Here is a 19,810-nt window from a genome sequence, read left to right on the forward strand (position 1 = left end):
TTCCATATGACTGCTTTATGTGTGTCCTCTGGCAGAACTTAACACGATGATAGACTGAAAGAAGATATTATGCAATAACAGCAATACTTTGAGGTATAATGTTATTCATTACTACATTCACACTGCAGGTAGTAATTTATACGTAAAGCCCACTAGCCAGTGAATTTTTACTGTTGTTGTAAGTGGTAAGACTACTTATATTGCACCCCTCTAAATAATAGGGGTCTATATATGGAGTCATAATAAGGCAGTCTACCACATATAATCTTCTATCCTATAGAAAACAGTACCCAAAAACAGACTAAGAATTAATTACGAGAGGAAGGAGAGCAGCTAGTTAATACAGACATGGACAACACGTTCTGAAGAACTGCATTTTTTGGCACATAGTATTTCTTTCTGCTGTAAGTGCTTCTCTATACATGTATCTCTACCATAAATAACTTAAACAGTATTATACTACGTACTGGATCTTAGAGATCTTTGATGACTCTGATGTTGCAGACTATCTATCTCCTGAACGTGACTATGATGTGACTCAGCAAGCCCTCCAAGCAGCCCTGGCCCATACACCTGAAAAGATGATCCATCAGATTGGAAAAAGTCCAACTAATTTCTATTCAGAAGCAAGTAAGTAAGTACTTCTCTCAAGAGGGGATATTCAGCCTATCATTCAATAACCAGGGCTATCAGGTTTTTTGTAGCTACACTGACTGCATCTGTTGGGATAGAGGCCTTGGTGTCAAATAGGGCTACTGGCAATCTTGGAAAATTGAAGACAGATGCAGAAAACTGAAGTAAATGAAGTAAAACATAACCATAAAATGACAACAGGGCAAAAGTTTTGAATGATATAACTCTAGTAATTGGTAAGTGATTTCCCTGTCTTTATCTCAACACACAAGCTTTTACATCTTATTTTCTTCCCCTTATCCTGTTGAGGAGAGGGAACAAAAAGGTCAGGTTGGACGGGGCTCTGAGCAACCTAATCTAGTTGAAGATGTCCCTGCTCATTGCAGGGGGGTTGAACTAGATGATCTTTAGAGGTCCCTTCCAACCCAAACTATTCAATGATTCTATGACAGAGTGGCTGGCAAGGTCAACCCACCACAGTTGGCAATGGCTTTGTATTGTTTTCTAGTAACAGCAAACCTCTGCTCAAAGCTTTGCACTTTCTTATCTGTTCTGCTGGCAGTAAAGCTTTGCCCTTTCCTTTGTTTGTAAGATACATATCCATAAGCATTTCTGAAGTGACAGTATCCATAAGCTTAATGAAGCCGTGGATGACCCAGGAGTACTTGTGGTGAGAACAAAGGGACTAACATCTGTGAACCCAAGCAGCTAAGGGGAAGGGGTCTTTTGAGATTGTGGAAAACTGAAGCTACAAACAAGAGTTGTATACAATGAAGATGTATTGTTTTTACTAACTTACTTCAAAGCAAGCAGAAACTTATTTGGTAAGGTGGATTTTACTTTACAGGGATTTTCTCTAAGCATAGAGTAAGTTGTAGTTGGTTAAAGACCGTAACACTGGAGTAAAATAGTTTCAGATTTCATGATTCGGTTTGTCATTCCCATGTTCCTGTGACACCTTCCTCTTAAAGAGTGCTTGAGACATTTCCCTGTTTTCAATAACCATATCTTGAACAGGAATGTTGATATTTAGTTCACCTTGTTTTGGATTGCCTTTTTCTGAAGTCTTTATACTATAAACCCAAACGGACTGCAGGAGTATGTGCAGAAGGAATGTAGGTATTTCAGTGATTTCCTTGACATGTTCTTGTTATGCTACACCAAATTTGGTTGTTGCAAAGTTTTGGTTTTTAGATTTCTTCATGAGATAATCAGAGAGAATTCTTTAACATTCTGGAGCTATGTGGACTTACTGTCAAAACGCTTGATTGACCTAATTTTGGGATGATACTAAAAATCTGGGAACAAAGACTTACATTCTGGATACAGCTTTTTGATGACAGTACTTACATCTGAAATATTTATCTGGATAATCATAAATACATCAGTTTCTTATGTTATTATAGCTGCATATTTGAGTATAAAATCTTCTGAAATAAGCAAGAACAGTATTTATTCCACACTATTGCTTGCGTTTCTTGGTAAAATTTATTTTTTATTTCAGAAAAAAGCCAAATTTTCATTATTTCAGCCCCTTCAATCACTTGCTTTCTAGTACCTATTCATAGACGCAAACACATTCAATCATTCTGACTTCTAACTAGCAAAAATTATGTAATGTGAAGTGCCACTCCTTTGCTGTAATGATGTTGAGATGCAGATATGAAAGGAAACACAATGGAGCCAAGATAAAAAGCTAGTTTGTATATAAAATTTTATGTGGATTATCAATATAGTTCAAGTTGTGCACTCACCCTCCATGTGTAGGTGGCTGCAGCTTGACATTATTATCACTCTATCTTAAATCCTGTACTGCTGCCCACCTGAATGACTTGCATATAAAATCAACAGCATCATCCAGGTCTTTATAGGGTTTTCTGTATTTCCAGTACTACTTTCATCTTCTCATCATAATTCTGCTTAGAACAGCAGGTTTTTGACAGAAAAGGAATGTGGACTTGGTTCGGATTTGGGGGAAAAGTGTGGATATTCCCTATTGGAAAGGTTGAGAGTGAACACAGTATACATTTATATAAATGTAAGAGGGAGTATGCCAGTAGTTCTAGTAGTGTTATTACTTTGACTTCGAAAAATCACTTCTTTGTCAAAATAAGTTTACATTTACTTTGTGTAAAATGGGACAAAAATCAGTTCGACAGCTTAATGTGAGATTTTATGGAGTTAAGCAAACTCCTAAAAAACAACCAGCAGAACCTCTACTGGTTCATTACAGCTTTTCTGCCTCCAAGATCAACAATTCATCTCTGCAGACCAAATCAAATAAGAATCTCTTAAGGGAAAATCTTAGCCACTGAAATAATTGATTGCATTCTTGCTGATTTCACTGGCATAAATAGATTTCACATTGGGATTTTTTAAATAACTGCTCTCTGCCTCTGCTATTGATTTTCATGGTTTATATTAATGACTAACTGAAGTCCGAGGTTCAACTGTCTGACTGAATGAGGTGGACAAATGAACAGGATGCCAGAAAGTACTGTTTATTTTGCAAGAACAATGTCATGATATTGCTTTCAAATACTAATGCTATTGTAAGGAGCTCAACAGCCCAAAGAATCTGCAAAGTCAGGCAATGATCATTTACACTGCTTTTGAAATAATAGGGACATTTAAATTATTTAATAATAATTAATTAATACCGATAATGAATTTGCTAAAATGTGAGCAATTGTTACCAGTGGTGTACTATAATTGCTGAAAAACTACAGTTTATACAGTTTTATACAGAATTCTGTTTTGAAACTATTCAAACCCATAGTTTATCTGCCTTATTCATAAGAACATATTAATCTTAATCTTAACAAAGAGTGGCAATGTATACTCTAGCAGAAAACAATTTCTAAAGATTAAACATATATACATTTCCACACAGTGCAGTTGTATATTTTAAAGATTGTTTCATGAACATGAACAGAGCTTACATCCTTTACTTACCATAAAATGCATATACTTCCTTCACAAAGTAGGATTTTAGTGCTATACTCATTAATCAAGAAGGGAAAGCTCTGCACATGTCTGCTTTATGGAAGTCTCTTTGTGAACTCAAAAAAAAAGTTCCCCAGAAATTCCTGAATTTATCCTGTGATGCTTGTATTCCACTCAAAACTGTGGGTATGAGATGAAGATTTACTCCTAGATCACACCAGAAAATTACAGTCAAATTTTTACACTAACAGATAGTTTATCTTCTCCATACTTACTTACATTCTTTTAAAATCCCATGTTAATTATTTTGTCTTAATTCTTTTGTTTGTTCCATATTCTGGTTTCCCCTTATTTGTGTTGCATACATATGATTGACCTCTTTTTCTTGATAGTTAACTGACTGTTAATACAACAGATAGGAATGCCTTTTAGAAAAAGAAGTCTTTGAACAACAGCATAGACTTACCTAAGACATGGGATACTATCCTTCATCGTTCCTTCACATGCTACAGTGTTGGTACTACCTGAAAGGCTCTTTAAAGAAGGAAGTTGGGAGGAAGCATCTGGAAATGCAGGAATTATTTCTGGTTCAGGAGTAATGATATCTTCTACTTCATACTGAAGTCGTACCTCTAATGACTTAAATAAATAAAAAAACTAAGTTATAATTGAACAAAGCAAGCTGCTGAAAATTCTGTTACTTTCAAACAAAAATCAGTAAGCCATTTTTAAAAACTAACCCTCTACATTTATCATTATCATTTGCAGGCAAAGAATATTGTCAGTTGTTATGTATACAGCCTAACAGCAACATCAGGTAGGAACTAGTCATCTACCCTATGCTGATGGAGATATACATAAGTATATTCTTCCAGTGCTGACTTTGATTCAAGGCTTTTATTGCAAGTGAAAGGCAAGAATACAACTTCCCAGAATTTATTATGAAAAGAAAAGTTAATCACTCACTCCTAAATAAATAATATTTTGGCATAAGAAGGCATAATTCAGTAAAAATGTCATGAAAATTTTCTATTTTCCATTATTTTTTTCCTAAGCAATTTCATTAAAAGGATGATCATCAAGTCTGCTTCCTGTTTGCTAGCACAACAGTCTCTTGTAGACAAGACAGGTTTTAGCCAGTATATGGAAGCCTGACAGCGTGGCTGATATGCAAACTTCCTTTGTCCATTGCAGGGTGTCAGAAAATCAGAGGTAAGAGTACAGAAAGTTCCACGTTCCTTAGACTGAATATGAGTCAGGCAGATTCCAGAAAGCAAAGTTCAAACGTTTTGCTTTTCTTCTGGGCTTTCTAGATTGGGAAAAGGAGACCAAGCAGGCCCAATCACCCTTCAGTTCTTTCCACTAATTCAGGAAACCTTAACTGAAGAACTCCAAAACACAGGGGAAACTGGACAGAGAGCTCAAATCTATATAAGTAATCATCTCAAAGAATCTCAGTAAATGTTAGGCAATTCTTTGTACCTCATGAATTGTCCAAGGAGATCTCTATTTTGAAAAGAATAAAAAATGGCACAGATCTCAAAGAGAAAAGGTCTTGGGATACTGGCTGAATAGTAATTTCAGTGCTGGTACTCTGAAGTGATCAGAACCAACTGCAGATGTAGACACTGCAAACTCCATCTTAGTTAGCGATCTCTTACTGAGACATCATCTGTACCAGAATGGAGATGACAGTATTAAGAAAATACCCAGGTTTTATGAAAATTTGGAGGTAAAGATCAGTACTTAAGGCTCTCCTATTTCTCAACGATTGTGTTAAAACATGAAAGATTTCAGAAAGAAGTGATTCTGCTCGACCAGAAATTTCACTTTTGTTTTCTCCTTGCAAAATCTATGGATATTTTTTTGCCTGAATCAGCTGAAGAAACCTGTGGACATTTGTTTTCAAAGACTAATGAGTGAAATATTGAGTTCAGGAAAATCTAACCTCCTGGAAGTAATTAGGGCTGACCGAAACAATTTATAATGTTGTTTAATCTTCATGCAGGACTGGAATATCTGTTTAAGAGTATGTTCTTCTGCTTGCCATGTTAGAAGTGCATCATTCTTCTTTGGATGTTTTTCTTTGTGTCCTCCCTTTTCTACTAAAATTATTTCTGTTAAGTTCTAGCTATTGTCCATTTGCAGAGAAAAGGAAAAATTTAGGCTAATAACACGACTGATTATTTTTTTTACATTTTGGTCCCTGCTTTGACTGGACCTTGGAAGGGGCAAAGACCTGATGTACCAATTTATTTTGACACACAGTAAAGATCTTTTTGGAGGAGCCCATCACTAGGATCATTGATTCTCCTATCTACATTCAAACCAGTGTAAACTTTTTTTCCTATAGTTCTTCTCAAGAGGTCTGAAGAGGAGCTTCAATGAGGAAAGACCGATCACTGAGAAAGTGATCATGTTTAATAGATACCTAGATATCCTTCTGAGACAGGATGGAATAGATTCAGATGAGAAAAAGAACAGCAGCAGCAAATGCTTTTTACATAACTGCATGGCAATGACTCCAAGGTTGGATATGAAGCAGAGTTTGTGTCATGCATACTATTGCCTCCAGAATCTGCTATGAAATGATGCAAATAATAGTTCTATTGAGGAAATCCCAGGCACAGGCTATGCCTCTAAGACATATTCAGCAGCAGACGTCCCTGCTACATGGAGAAACCTTTGAGTAGCCTCTATACTTCCCATTTACCACAATGATAACATCACAAGACTGATGTCAGGCAGTCAAACTAACGTGGGGTCCTTAAAGTGCTCAGATTTGTAGACTGAACTCAAGGTGAATTCAGGCTGGTTGAAGGGAGAAGGGAGGACACTAAGTGCTAGAACTTAGGCTCAATATAGACAGACAGCCTAAAATTAGGTACATATCCAAAGAAAGACTCCCATACTTTTTATTAAAAAACAGCCCCGCCATTTAAGAGTGAAGACTTGAATGCGTGCAGCAAAAATGTGGAAGCCAAGACATGAGGTGCATCTCAGGGATGCACAAAACCCAGGGGTACTCAGTGGCTATGCCATTAAGATAAGATAATATCAAAGCATGTCTTCAGAGAACTATTCCTCATATAAGTGCTTCTTAATTACAGATGAAATCTGAGAAACTGTTAAATTGCACACATTATAATACTCAGAAAATACCAGCTCTGATGCAATTCAGCCACAAAAGTAAAAGCCATGAAAATAAAGAAATTAAATTACAGGTAATAAAAGATAAGTTGCATTTGCTATGAAACAATGTAAGAATACTGAAATGTAGTAATTTTAGCAGCATTATACATAAGCTGGTCAGTAAGATGAAATTACTGTTCACTACTTTTTAAACTTTCCAGAAAGGATACATTCAGCTAGCTTAATAATTGCCTCTGGAGGAAAAAAATGAGAGGAAAACAACAGAACATCTATAGATAATGTATTTTCTTACCAGATGGCACGTGGCTACAGGCCAAAAATTTTACATGTTTTTGCCAGGCTAGAAATATAGACTTTCTAAAGTACATTAAAATAGTGTAAAAAGGAAAAAAACTGGGGAAGGTGTAAAATGAAAGGGAAATATTGGGTCAGCCCCTGGGGTTTGTTGAGAACTGGCAGATGCAAAAAAATACTGTCTGGCAACAGTGTGTCCCAAGTGGTAAACTGTTCTCCAGCAGCAGAGAATGGAAAGCCTGAAGGAGAGGCAGTCACGTTTAGTTTGGTTTTGCCTTAAGAGTAGTCTCCGGTTAAACTTAGACTTAAGGAAGAATGTTTTGTATTATAAATGCTGTTCAGCCACACTGTTAATGGTAGCTGTGGGCCCTGTGCAGAAATGCAAGGTGTAAACCAAAGTAATCTTGTTGTAGAACAATGGTAAGTACAAGGTGACTGCAGTGTAGTTAAAAAAACCCATAAACTGTATGATTCTACCTGAAATAAGGTGACTGCTTAAGATATGAAGACAGAGAAAAGTGTATTTGAACAGGATAAAGCAACAGAAAACTTAGGAAAATATTAAGTGCTTAGCCATAAATAATCTGTCACTTCATATAGTGTCCATTTTTAGAAGAACAAAGTCAGCATAAGCCAGAAAAAAAATAAACTCTACGTTTCATTAAAGCCAGTGATAATTTTCAGGCTCTTGTAGTACAAACACTATAAATATAAATTAAAGAGATTAAATACTTCAACTAAAAAGAGCATTGTTATGTATTTACACAACGTGCATTATCTGATAGAAACATAGAGTATTTTTTAGAGCAGGTAAGTACAACAGAGATTTAATGTATCATAAAGTCTTAAAAGCAAACGATGTCTGAAATCCATACTGTATGCTACTATTAGAGAAAAAAAGTGGAGAGTTGGCTCCCAAAATGCAGTCTTGTTTTTGTCACTAAAGTGGGATCAAGATTTCACTCAAAAGGTTTAAAATGGAATGTCCCTAAAACTATATTTACACAACTTGATATTAACTTTATTCAAGTATATGAGCACAGACACAGCAAGGCAATTTGATTTAGAAATTATGTTCTTTTATAAGAGAATAAAATTCTGAAGGACTTACTGCAATTTCAGTGTTTACTTCATGTTTGCTGAATCTGTAAACAACCACATATGCAGAAACTCCTGCCACACAGAAAATTCGGCTTTCAGGACACCAGTACATCATCTGAACAGCAAAAGGATCTTCTTCCACAATCTCAGCTGTTGCTTTTCCTTCTCCTGGTTTCTGTTTTTCAAAGGCCTTTGATGTTTTCAATTTGTACAACATCTGTAGAGTAACTGGAATATAATAAAAGATACAAAAAATACTGACTAACATTAAGCAAATCAGATATAAAATTCCCCAGTTCCTATTTTCTTTACAGTTGTGGCATAACAAAGAATCTTATGCAGGCCTAGAGGAGAGGAGGGTATTATACAATACAGATATTCTGGTACACAGTAATGGTAGGATTATGTATTTATTATTTCTAAAATGGGTATTTGTCTGTGAAATACTTCTTAGTACTTTCTGGGACAAGATGTCTAAGGTGGATATTAACCATTATGTCCATAATGAGGCTTATACTCAATGTTATAGAGATGCTCTGATAATGCTGCTATTTTCCTAACGAGATGTGAAATCAAGATTTTATTCACCTGAGGTTATTGTTTTGCTAGAATGTAAGGACTGTATGGCATGTTAAGAGAAAACATTAGGAAAGTATTCTGGTGGTTCGGGCAACACAAAGACTTTCTGAATGAACAGGAGTTCTAAAATGTTTTGAATTTTTGACTAATAAGTACTTCTGTGTTTATATGTGTATAAAAAACCTTAATATCCAGAAGCCTTTGTCAAGTCTAGAACTCCACTGCAGTGAATTCTGGAGATAAAGGAGGGATTATAATTAACTCAATTTTTTTTAATTGATATTCCCCCCCTGGTTTTCACTACCTTTACATTAATATATCAGAGACATTAATTAATAACTGCATAAGGTCAGAAAAAGTCAGTCAGGCCCAGGACCTATAAAGGTGTGTACACACACAAAGGCAAAGCTGTTACATATGTTTGTGTAATTGTGGTAGATCAGTCTAGCCAGCCTGTGTAACAAGAGCAACAGAAAGATGGAAGAACCATGTTTTAGTTATGTAACTGGACGACAAACACAGCAAAATTACATTTTCATTTTGCAGTGCAGATATATTCCAAGAGTTTTAGCATGTAACATTTTTTATATTTGTAAACATTTTAGCATGTGAAATGCTACCAAATTTTCACAATTTACAGCAAGTGCTTCTATAATGAAAATATAATTCTTCCTGCCTTCTGTGGTGGTGGCAATAGGCCTCAGGATGCCCTTAGTCCCAGTAGCAAATCTAGAGTGGCACTTCAAATCAGACATCATGGGTCAATGTGTACTAGGATTGGAAGAATTACAGAATCATATGGCACATTTACAAAGTGAGATTCTCTATGCTTCTGTGAATTAGTAGGAACCATCTGCACAAGGGCAAATAAGAAACAGCAATGGCTTTTAAGCAAAGATACATTTGGAAAATTGCTTCAGTGGTTTAGCAATTCCCTGTCTCCCACAAATCTGTGCTTTCAGATACAAAATTCACAATTAAAATATGTCTAAAAGCAAAATATTTTGTGTCTTCAAACACCAGTAGGATATTATGTTTGCTATGAAATATCAAATGAAATTTGAACTCTATAAAAAAAAGGTAAGACCTTGTAAATAATAAAACTTTGTAACAATTAAAACCTTGTGAATCAAACGTATCAAGTATGGCACCAGTAATGCAGTGCATGTCCTGAAAAGCAAGACTAAAACCAGGACGTCAGAGATGTACTGAAAGTGCCATTAGTGTTGAAGGGATTGTGAATATTGATGATCATATAAGCTTTCACCTCAAAGAAGAATTCCTGTTGCAGCACGCACACACTGATTAGTGAGTTATGTTGGGTTTTTATTCCTTTCCCCATTCCTGTCAGAATTATAGAAGATATGACTAGCACACTGGTTCCTGTGCATTGTATGTGCTAAATGCTTTGTGGTCTTGCAACAGTCCTTATTGTTTCACCCTAACTTTAATGTCTGTATTTGCACATTATTGTCAAGAGCACAAGTACGTAATGAAATATGCACAAGACAAGGTCTAATGCCTCACATTAATGCTTTAAATAAAAGTCACTATCCTATTTTTGTTCATATTAAAGCTCTCTCAAACTTCTGTTTTTGCAGATAAACTCCTGTTCACTTCATTGGAATTTTTTTTTCTTTTTGGTGTCACCGCAATTTGAAAAGGCTAGAAATTTGTAAACTCTAAGCAGTGTGTATCTGATTTTCCTCCATTTCCAAACAGACAAATTACCTAACAAAAAGCCCAACTTCTAGTAATGTTCACTTGACATGCATATATAAAATTCCTTTGTGAAATGAGCCTTTGGGAATCCTAATTTTCTCCTTGTCTATCCTGATTAGTGAAAATATTTGGTAGTAGGCAAAAAAAAAACTATCTGGCAAAGTCTTCAGGTTTAGGTGATATTAAAATCTTGTAAACGTTCCCCATATTTGGCTGGAAATAGTAGCAGTATAATCATTACAATTCTGTGGCACAACGTGGAAGTAGCAGGCAACTTAAATATATCATACTCTGTGTTCTTGGTGACGATTACAGATGGGTTATTAGGGTCAAATTAAATCTCTCTTTTCCTAAAATTTCCTACAGAAGTTTCTTTCACACTCTTTTCTTTAAGAGACTGATGCCTCATAGAAGAGATATTCTACCCCAAAATCCCTGTAACACGGAAGAGACATAATACAAAACAACCCTGGCTGCAACTTTTGTGAAGCACAAAATATTTGAGCTTTCAACCAGAATGCATGTATATTAGTAGAAAAATATGTTTATTGAAAAGTACCATATGTATTTTCTGTAGAGGAAAATGCTGGGTTTTGATGTGTGTAGTTATAGCTAGAATGCATGGAACAAGTATTTTCCGAAGCTTTTTCCTGCTAGGATGAATGGAAATGCTTCCCAATTATTTCCTGGAACTTCAGACTGGACAAGAAAATATTTAGGTCTTCTCCACCCTCCCCAGATTAGACATGTATTAAGATGTATATTAATATTTTATTTTTACTTAGCTGTTAAAAAGACTCAGAATAGAAGAGATGTGACAACTGGAACTGAGTACTAGACCTAATTGAGCCCACTCTTCTATACACACAACAAGATTATGCCCTAGTGATTTTTCACTAATACTTCATCCTTCACAGGATATTTTGGTATGTTAGGTCTGGAGTTTTTATTCCTCTTACAGACCTTCACTCTTTTTTGCCTAATATATCTCACTAGCAGTGGTTTTTTTCCTAATTTAATAAAAAATTGCTTCATTTCACCTCATTATTCCTAATTATGTCATCCCAGGTATTACTACTCATACTGTTAAATACCAAGTTATATTTATATGTGTGTGTGTGATAAGTCAGCATTATATAAAAGTGAACTTCAGAAACTTACTGGCAGAAGCATCCCAAAACTTTACTGATCCATCTGCATGGCTTAAAAAAAATATAAAAATTAAATGTGTTACAACAAGATGCAATTCTAAAACATCTCTTACTTCCAACGAATGATAAATATAACCAGAAAAACTATATTTTGCTCATGTGGTAACTCTTCATACCTCCATGCTAGGTAACTCTCCATACTAACTATAGGAAAATACTTTGTTGTTAGTTTGATTAAGTTAATAAAATACTTTTTGATGAATTCCTACAGAGAACTAAGCCCCAATGAATTTTAAGATTGCAAGAGCAAGAAATTAATTTCCATACTAATAACAAGTTTAAGTTACAACACTTTTGGCTTTGCAGTGGGTCAGCATCAAGTCTATGCACTCTAAAAATGCCATAACATTGAAAAGACAGAGGGTAATTTCATTTTACTTAATATCTTACAGCGGTGTTCTTTTTCTTACAATAAAATCATCTCTGAAGCTGGAGAAAGGAGACATTTCTGTTTAAAATGAGAAGAATCCCTTCATCATCTTGTTGGTACTACTGCATGCATAATCTTATTTTTAGAAACAGGTGTTTAGTATCATTGATAATAACAATTTATCAAATATATTGCTATTGTCAACATTGCTGAGACCAGAGGGAAACCTAGAGTGCATCATAGCAAAATAATTTCTGTTTTACAGCATGGCACCCTGAAAATCCATCATTCTATGCCTTTTTGCTATGGGGCCATCACTCCATTCACAAGATGAAATTAATCCCAGTGCACCACATCCTTACTAATGCTGTGGTATTAAAATGAATTCCCAACCTGTCCCCAGATACCAAGTCCCCAGAAGACCAAAGAACAACAGCTATAGAAGAACAGCTGCTCCCTTTTCTAACACTATTCTCTATGCCCTTCAAGGCCAAAGTATTTTCTTGCAATGGATTCTCCTTTCCAAAGACCCTAATGTCACAAGTATATAGATTTTCTGTCTAACACTGGGGTCTCAAATGGTAATTCTTAACCGTAGTTAATCCCTGAGTAAAAAGCTCTATTTTCTGCAGCAAATGGGAATTCCTGTCGTGACTCTGCACACGGGAAAAAACTAGGCCAGGATATGCATACTCTGTGAAGGGTCAACTTTTATCTATAGCTAACCCACAATCAAAACCTGTAGACATTAACATTTTAAAAGTACCAATCCTCAGTTTCATTCTCACCCTGTAATAATGATTTCAGGATATGTCTGAGCTCCAAGGTTCCATGCTCCACCACTGATAGGCCACTCCTAAACAAACAACAGGAGTACAGAGATTACAACTAATTCTGATGAATATTGCTCGGTTAATTTTTAAACTCAAGAGCAGACAACATCTTCTTCCAAAAAGCAATGCAACTCATAAATGAACAAAAATGTGTGGCATTCAAGGCTTTTAAAGCTTATTAACATTTTTATATTATCAATTAAGGCTTTTGAAACTCAACATTTTATGTTATCAATTAAACTTCTATGTTTTTAAAATATTTCTGCACAGCTAACGCCTAACAATCCATAATTGGGGGATTGGACTAGATGATCTTTTGAGGTCCCTTCCAATCCCTAACGTTCTGTGATTCTGTGATAATAGGAACTAGAGGAAGGAGTAACGAACAGTTGTGCTACTCTTTTCAGATTGCTTGACTCTCAGAGTTTCTGTAGGACACTGAATAGACTGAGAAGACTTGGTATTCATCAATTTTGAGGATGAAGCCGCACTAGAAATAAGTATCTGAGAATGATGCCACAAGATATGAGATAAGTGAATGCAACATTTACAGAACATACAAAATCATCCTCACTTCTCTGCCTTTTGTTTACTAGTGGCTATACTCCCATTATCTTTCTTGGTCTAAGCTAGTAGAGTGAAATGTTGGTCTGTGCCTAAAGCTTGACATGTATGGATACAGGGTACAGGATGTGGAGGATGACATATACACAGAGTGGGTGAGGATGTCTGCAGAGTATGAGTGGGTTGAAGAAAACTGGGACCACAAACTGGTTATGTGGATACGTGGAATGGATGCTTCTGGGTACAGAAATGTGTGGGCAGCAAAGGAGTGGCTACTTACATTCAGAGTGTATTTTGTATATGCACAAATAAAGCAAGTGGACAAGAGAGTGTGCAATGAATACAAGTAGGTGGTGAAAAGTTTGGGAAACTATATATATGAGGTAAGGATAGATAAGCGGACAAATTAAGCAGATAAATTCAAATAAGAGAAAAAAAATATTTTCTGAAGTACTTTTCTGAAACAAGATCCGAAAGAAGTAGATAGGGCTCAGTTTCTCAGTTAATAGAAAACAAGGCAGCTCCAAGGAGAACATGAATAAAATAAAATATGTTAATATGAATAAAAAACTGATATCTAATTTGTTTACCCAATGCTTTTTAAAATTTATTTACTATGATAGATACATAGTAAATATATAAAAATACATAAAACACAAACCAGATTAATGCTTTAAATTTATAAATTAACTGCATCTCCTGTTTCTAAAACCATTAGGTTAAGACTGTCATATCAACTTTCACTGAAGTTCTTCTGCTAATTTCTTTCAGTTGTAATGTTTTCACTTTTTTCTTTGATAGATATAGCATATCCATACAAATTTGAGTTGTACACGAATGGCTTTCCTTTAACTCAGTCTGGTCTGGCATAACTCCAGCAGCCTAATTATTAAGTCTTATATAATGATCATTAATGGTTGTGCTTAAATGATGGTGGTTTTGAAGGACAAATACCAGTCTGTAAGCATGCTGCTAAGCTGCTAGTTAGATCAACTTGAAAGCGATTATTAAGGAAGTAACATGAAAATAATTTGGTAAAATGTAACAAAAACATAGGTTGTACATCTACTGTCTTTGTTCACGTTGTTTACCTTATTGCTGTATCCTTGTTTTTTATGTTTTGCTCCTACAGAATAGAGTACAGGAATCAAATCTGGAGGACAGTCCGCAAAATATTCTGTGCAGGTAACGGGTGACTCATGAATGTCAATAGGATATGGATTTTCAAAGATTGGAAAACTAGTTAAGGAAGACAATTTATTAGAAACACTGTGACACACTAAGTCATAGAAGAAAACATATTCTTATATTGAAGGGTATAATTAAAAATAAAGTACATTTTCTCTTATTTATTCAAATATATGTGTTGTTTTTAATAATAATGTGTTGCTACTTAAATAAAGATATAAAAGTTTCACTACCGTGACAACAATGCTCTTTAATGTAAATATCCATTCATGTGCATAGTTCCTAAGGCTAATAGGACTACTTGTGTGAATGAGAATCAGAAACTTATTTTTCCCAGCATCTTAAAATCTTATTTATACAGAAGTTACACATTTTCTAGAAGCTTCAGGTTCATGGATATGACACATACTATGACCTAAAAACTACTTATATAAATGTGGATTTTATATTGAACAGCTTAGATTACTGCTTTGGTGGACTGCTGATTCTACAATGAACAACTGCAATAACAGATAAAGTAGATCTCAATTTATTTCTCACTTCCATTAGTTTGGATGGTCTGATAAGAAGGAAGGCCTCACTTCTGGCAGGTTACACAATGTTATTCACAATTCAAAGACATAGGAAATTTGGTTCTGATTTCAGTTATATCCATATAATGATGATTTGAATTATTCTTGAAAGTAACTGAAATCACAATATGATTCACTTAAAACGTTTCAAGACATTTAGAGTAAAATCTGTTCTTAGTTATACCAGTGTGAATGTGGATGTACATTACTGGTAGAGTTAGAGGCAGAACAAAATAAATAAGAATTGGATTCTGCATTACATGAAGTATAGTTCTTCTTGGATATGAACATTGATTCTGATGTGAAAGAACTATTTGTCGTTTAAACCAGCAACTGGATCATTACATAATCCCATAGATCCACTATGAATCAATGCCATTATTTATTAAGATACTTGAGTAAACACCTAAATGGTAGTCCCTGTGGAGTCTATTGAAGTTAGGCACGCATATAAGTAGTAGTTGAATCCGGTTTCCAAAACTCACATTCAGGTCATAATCCAGCATGTGACCAAATATTACTTTACTTCAATGTTAAGTGAATGTTTCAGGGCTACGCCGAAGGGATTGCATATTTAGAATGATTCCCAAACTTAAGAACAAATATTATCTTAAGTTCCTGTTGATTAGCTGATCTTAGCTCTTATGGTGGAGGTAAACATGCAGATTGAATTATCACCAAGAAGAAGTAACATTGCATAATAACATTTGGATTTTTATCATAATTTGTGAGACAGTTAAGATATACAAGTAACTTTGTATAAAACTTCATACTTACTTGCTCTGTGTCAGGTCAACAACAATGAGATCTTTTTCCAAAAGCACAACTACAGCATAGGGTTCTTGAAATTCTGCAAGCAAAAAGTCAAGTATAAAAGACATGAAGTTCTATTAGTTATTTTAAACAAGCAAGTCATATTTATGTTCTCTAAACATTCACAATGTACTAAACAAAAGTTTTGTGGTACAAATCCTAGACATATCCACAAAATAGACGTATCTGCAAACTAAGGCTAGATAGGAACTGAGAAATGACTGCTGAAACCAATTATTTTACAGAAAATGTATTTTTGCTGTCCAGTAGTAATATTTCTACTGTGTACAACTGTTCTCCAGAAACAGTTTGTGAACAGCTGGCCCAGTCCACTTAATGATGTAGAATGCTCTCATTTCCAAAGCAATTCCAAAGGAATCCTGTAAATCTGTTGTGTTCAATTCAGATACTGACATGCTCCTTCTTCCCAGATATTTTTTGGAGATTATATACTTTTTTCTTTATTTTTTTTTATCAAAACCAATTAAAATTACAAAGAAATGCTTCCCTTGATGCATAGGGTATATTAAGTTTACATATCATAAAAGTTATTTTAAAAAAATACAGATGTGAAATTGCAACTCTTTTGAACAGTCACAAACCATCCCAGTCTGTGCAAGATGTGAGTACACCCTTCAGATTGCTGATGACAAAAGGCTCAGTAAATTGACAAAAACTGATTTACCTTCCTTTTGGGCCAGCTACGAATGCACACTATTTGTGGCCTGTTTTTTTACAAGGCTATGAATAACACAGGTTAAACCAAAATTTTAAAGTATTAGTGTGTCAGCAGGCAAAGAGGTTACAAAAATCTTAGTACTGGGAAGTGTGACTGTAGTTGGCACAGTTTAATGAAGACCCAAACTAACTTTTATTACTGAAAATTAAACTTTTGCATGACATTGAAACAAATACACGATTTATCTTTACGAAGTGCTTTTAATATGCATTTGATTTAGCTACATATATAAGATTTATTTTACTTTTTTTTGCTTGAGGGCCTAAAATGGTAAACTTTCTTTTTGACTTATAGTTTCTCCTAATTTACTTTCTGGAGTTTTCTGTGAATGTATTTCAGAATTTGGCAGCCCCACAATATACAGCAAAACACTTATAATAGTTCAATTCAGGCTTAAGTGTAAGAACATTTTCTGCAGATAAGTGATAGTTCAATCAAACAATGTAACAACCTGTAGATTTTCAGCCTCAAGAAAAATGGCAGAAATAGGAGCACATATGTTTTATTAATAGCAATACTTCCTCACACTAGCCCAAGTGTTTCAAGCTTATATCTGGAGAATTAGGTATGCTTTGTTGCCAATTCATTACTTGCTTCCTGTATTGAGAATGCAAATAAGTTCCAGTTACTTTCAGTGATGTTGTTTTCTTGAGGTGGAGTGTTGTGGTTTAACCTGGCAGGCAGCTAAATACCACACAGTGCAAAACCAGGACATGGAGACAACTATGTGAATGGAAGTCCCTGGAATTGAATTAAGGTATGAGAGAAGATAATTTCATTTCTATTTTCCATAACTGTATTTTGCTTAACAAACTCACCGTTTGGATATGGGGTTTCACAAAGAGTTAAAAAATCAACTATAGGGTGATCCATTTCAAGAACTGTAATTGCTTTCCCATGCATGATTGTTAAACTTGGTCTTCGACAGGCCTTATCATATGACAATCCACCAGAAAATATCACAAATGGTTCACTGTATTAAAAAAACAGCATAGTAATTATAAACTTACATAGTATATACAAGTTTACATTATAGGTTTAGTACCTTTACATAATAAATAGCTTAGCAAAAAGAAAGAGGGGAATATTCTAAAAGGACTTTAACACAAAAATGTAACACTGAGATAATTACAGAATTAAAAACATACCTGTTTTTGCAGGTCTTGTATTCTACTTTAAGAATTGGTTTACAAGATTCAGGTTTTTTTCCATCTCTTTGAATTTTTCCTAAGGAAGGAAAGAAGATGAAAACTCTATTAAAACATCATGATAATAGATCTATCAAACTAAAACATACACGTTGAAGCAACTGTGTAAGCAGTAAGAGAATGGAACTTTAAAGCTACAGAAGATGAATATTAACACCTATTTCTGCCAAATATGCATTTGTCTGAATTAATTAAATTTATTATGGCCTTATGTTTTTATTTCCACATATATCTAAATGACCATAGATCACACTTCAAAGATGTCTAAAAACTGTGCAGATTACTAAGAAGGATTAATAATTAACACTTAATTAATAATTAATGAATTTGACCAAATGTGTACATTTTTTCTGAACACATTATGGCCAAAAAGCAGCTTATATTTTCCTAAGTCATTCTTAGATTGACTCAGTTCCTTTTGTTGGCAAAGTCTTACATGCTCTGGAGTGTAAATAGTTGAGTGATAAAATTAAATGAAGCATACAATTGGAATTCATGGTTCTCAGTTAATTATGGCTCAGTACTCTTTTGCAGTCAGAGAAAAGTCACTTGCAAACCAAAAACCCAACAATTTTAGTTTTGTTACTTTGGAAAGCCTGTGCTTTCAACAACAATCTGATTGGAGGTTACAGTGTAGATGGAGCCAGACTGTTCCCAGAGGTGCACAGTGACATGGTGGGAGGCAAAGGACTCAAGTTGTGACATAGGAAATTCTGGCTAGATATTAGCAAAAAAGTCTCTATCATGAGGGTCATTAAATACTGGAAGATGTTGCCCAGAGAGGTTGTGTAATTTGTTGTTGGAAGTGTTCAAGTGTCCAATGTCAACTGGACGCTGCTCCAAGCTAACTGCTCTAATCAGGACTGTTTTGAGCCTAGATGACCTCTGAGAGGTCCCTTCTGACATAAAGTACAATTCTGTGACTAAAAATTATAAAATAAAAATAATTAGGCATCTCACTAATATATGTATTTGTGATAGAGGTAATACTTTTTTACCTCATTTATAGGAAGCAATGGCATATAAAGACAATGGCATAAAAGATACAGCCTTTTTTTTAATATGACTCTTTTAAAGTCTTAATTGCAGTGACTTGGGAAGCCCTGTATCATCTCTCTAACAAGCAACAGAGCGCCTTGTACAAAATGTTTTACTTTTTGTGAAAATTTCACTTAAAAGCACAGAGGAACAAAATAAAAGAAAGAAATGTAAAAATCCCATAGCCTGAGGGCATTAAAGACCAGCACCAGCCTTTTAATATGAATTGGATAAAAGAAATTAGAGCAATATTACCTACTATTATGGTTTAAGGTCTAACAGCCTGAAAGGGAAGGACAGGTAGTAGCTGTAGGACCCTGTGGGGTCAGAGATCAGTACTGTTCCCTCCTCTTTCAGGCCACAATCTAAAAAAACCGAGGAGACCTGAGGTTCTGGGGGCTTTTCCTGGCTTCCTGTCACATCTTGGGATGGCTTGGGCTACCTTCATGTGCTCAGAAGCATCCACCACCATCCGCTCCCTGGCACCACTGCAGTCCCTGGTGACGAGTCAGCAGCCACGAGGCACTTTCTTGGACACTTCTACTCAGGACTACTGGGATTGGGTTTTGCACATAGTTAAACATATATTTTTGTCCCTTATTAATTCCCTTTTCCTTTTCCTGTTAATGTTTTTTCATTAAACCTTATATAGTCTTAACTTCCAACCTTGTGTGAAGCATCTCTTCTCTATTCCTTTTTTTTTTAATCCTTCTCTAGGAGGGTGGGGGACAATAAAGAGAAAATCCTACTCCTTGTTTCATTTTGGTTTGCTCTGAGCCCTAAACAGAGACAACCCAGTAAAAGGTACTTATGAAACCAGTTTTAAAAAAAGTTTGATCAAAATTG

At 35.0% G+C, this 19,810-nt stretch overlaps 1 protein-coding gene across 1 annotated transcript in view; it reads right to left on the reverse strand.

The window, feature by feature from the left end:
• Positions 1-19,810, reverse strand: part of STXBP5L (syntaxin binding protein 5-like) — a 97,161-nt gene that overhangs the window by 60,558 nt on the left and 16,793 nt on the right. Inside the window, exons 5-12 of the mRNA XM_010186848.1 lie at positions 17,867-17,945; positions 17,537-17,691; positions 15,944-16,016; positions 14,498-14,645; positions 12,798-12,865; positions 11,590-11,630; positions 8,138-8,355; positions 4,046-4,218 (exon numbers count right to left, since the gene is read on the reverse strand). Of these exons, the coding sequence (XP_010185150.1) occupies positions 4,046-4,218; positions 8,138-8,355; positions 11,590-11,630; positions 12,798-12,865; positions 14,498-14,645; positions 15,944-16,016; positions 17,537-17,691; positions 17,867-17,945 (955 nt within the window). The remainder of the gene's footprint in view (positions 1-4,045; positions 4,219-8,137; positions 8,356-11,589; positions 11,631-12,797; positions 12,866-14,497; positions 14,646-15,943; positions 16,017-17,536; positions 17,692-17,866; positions 17,946-19,810) is intronic.

This window comes from Mesitornis unicolor, unplaced genomic scaffold (genome assembly GCF_000695765.1).
Source record: "Mesitornis unicolor isolate BGI_N332 unplaced genomic scaffold, ASM69576v1 scaffold12216, whole genome shotgun sequence".
Classification (NCBI taxonomy): Eukaryota; Metazoa; Chordata; class Aves; order Mesitornithiformes; family Mesitornithidae; genus Mesitornis; species Mesitornis unicolor.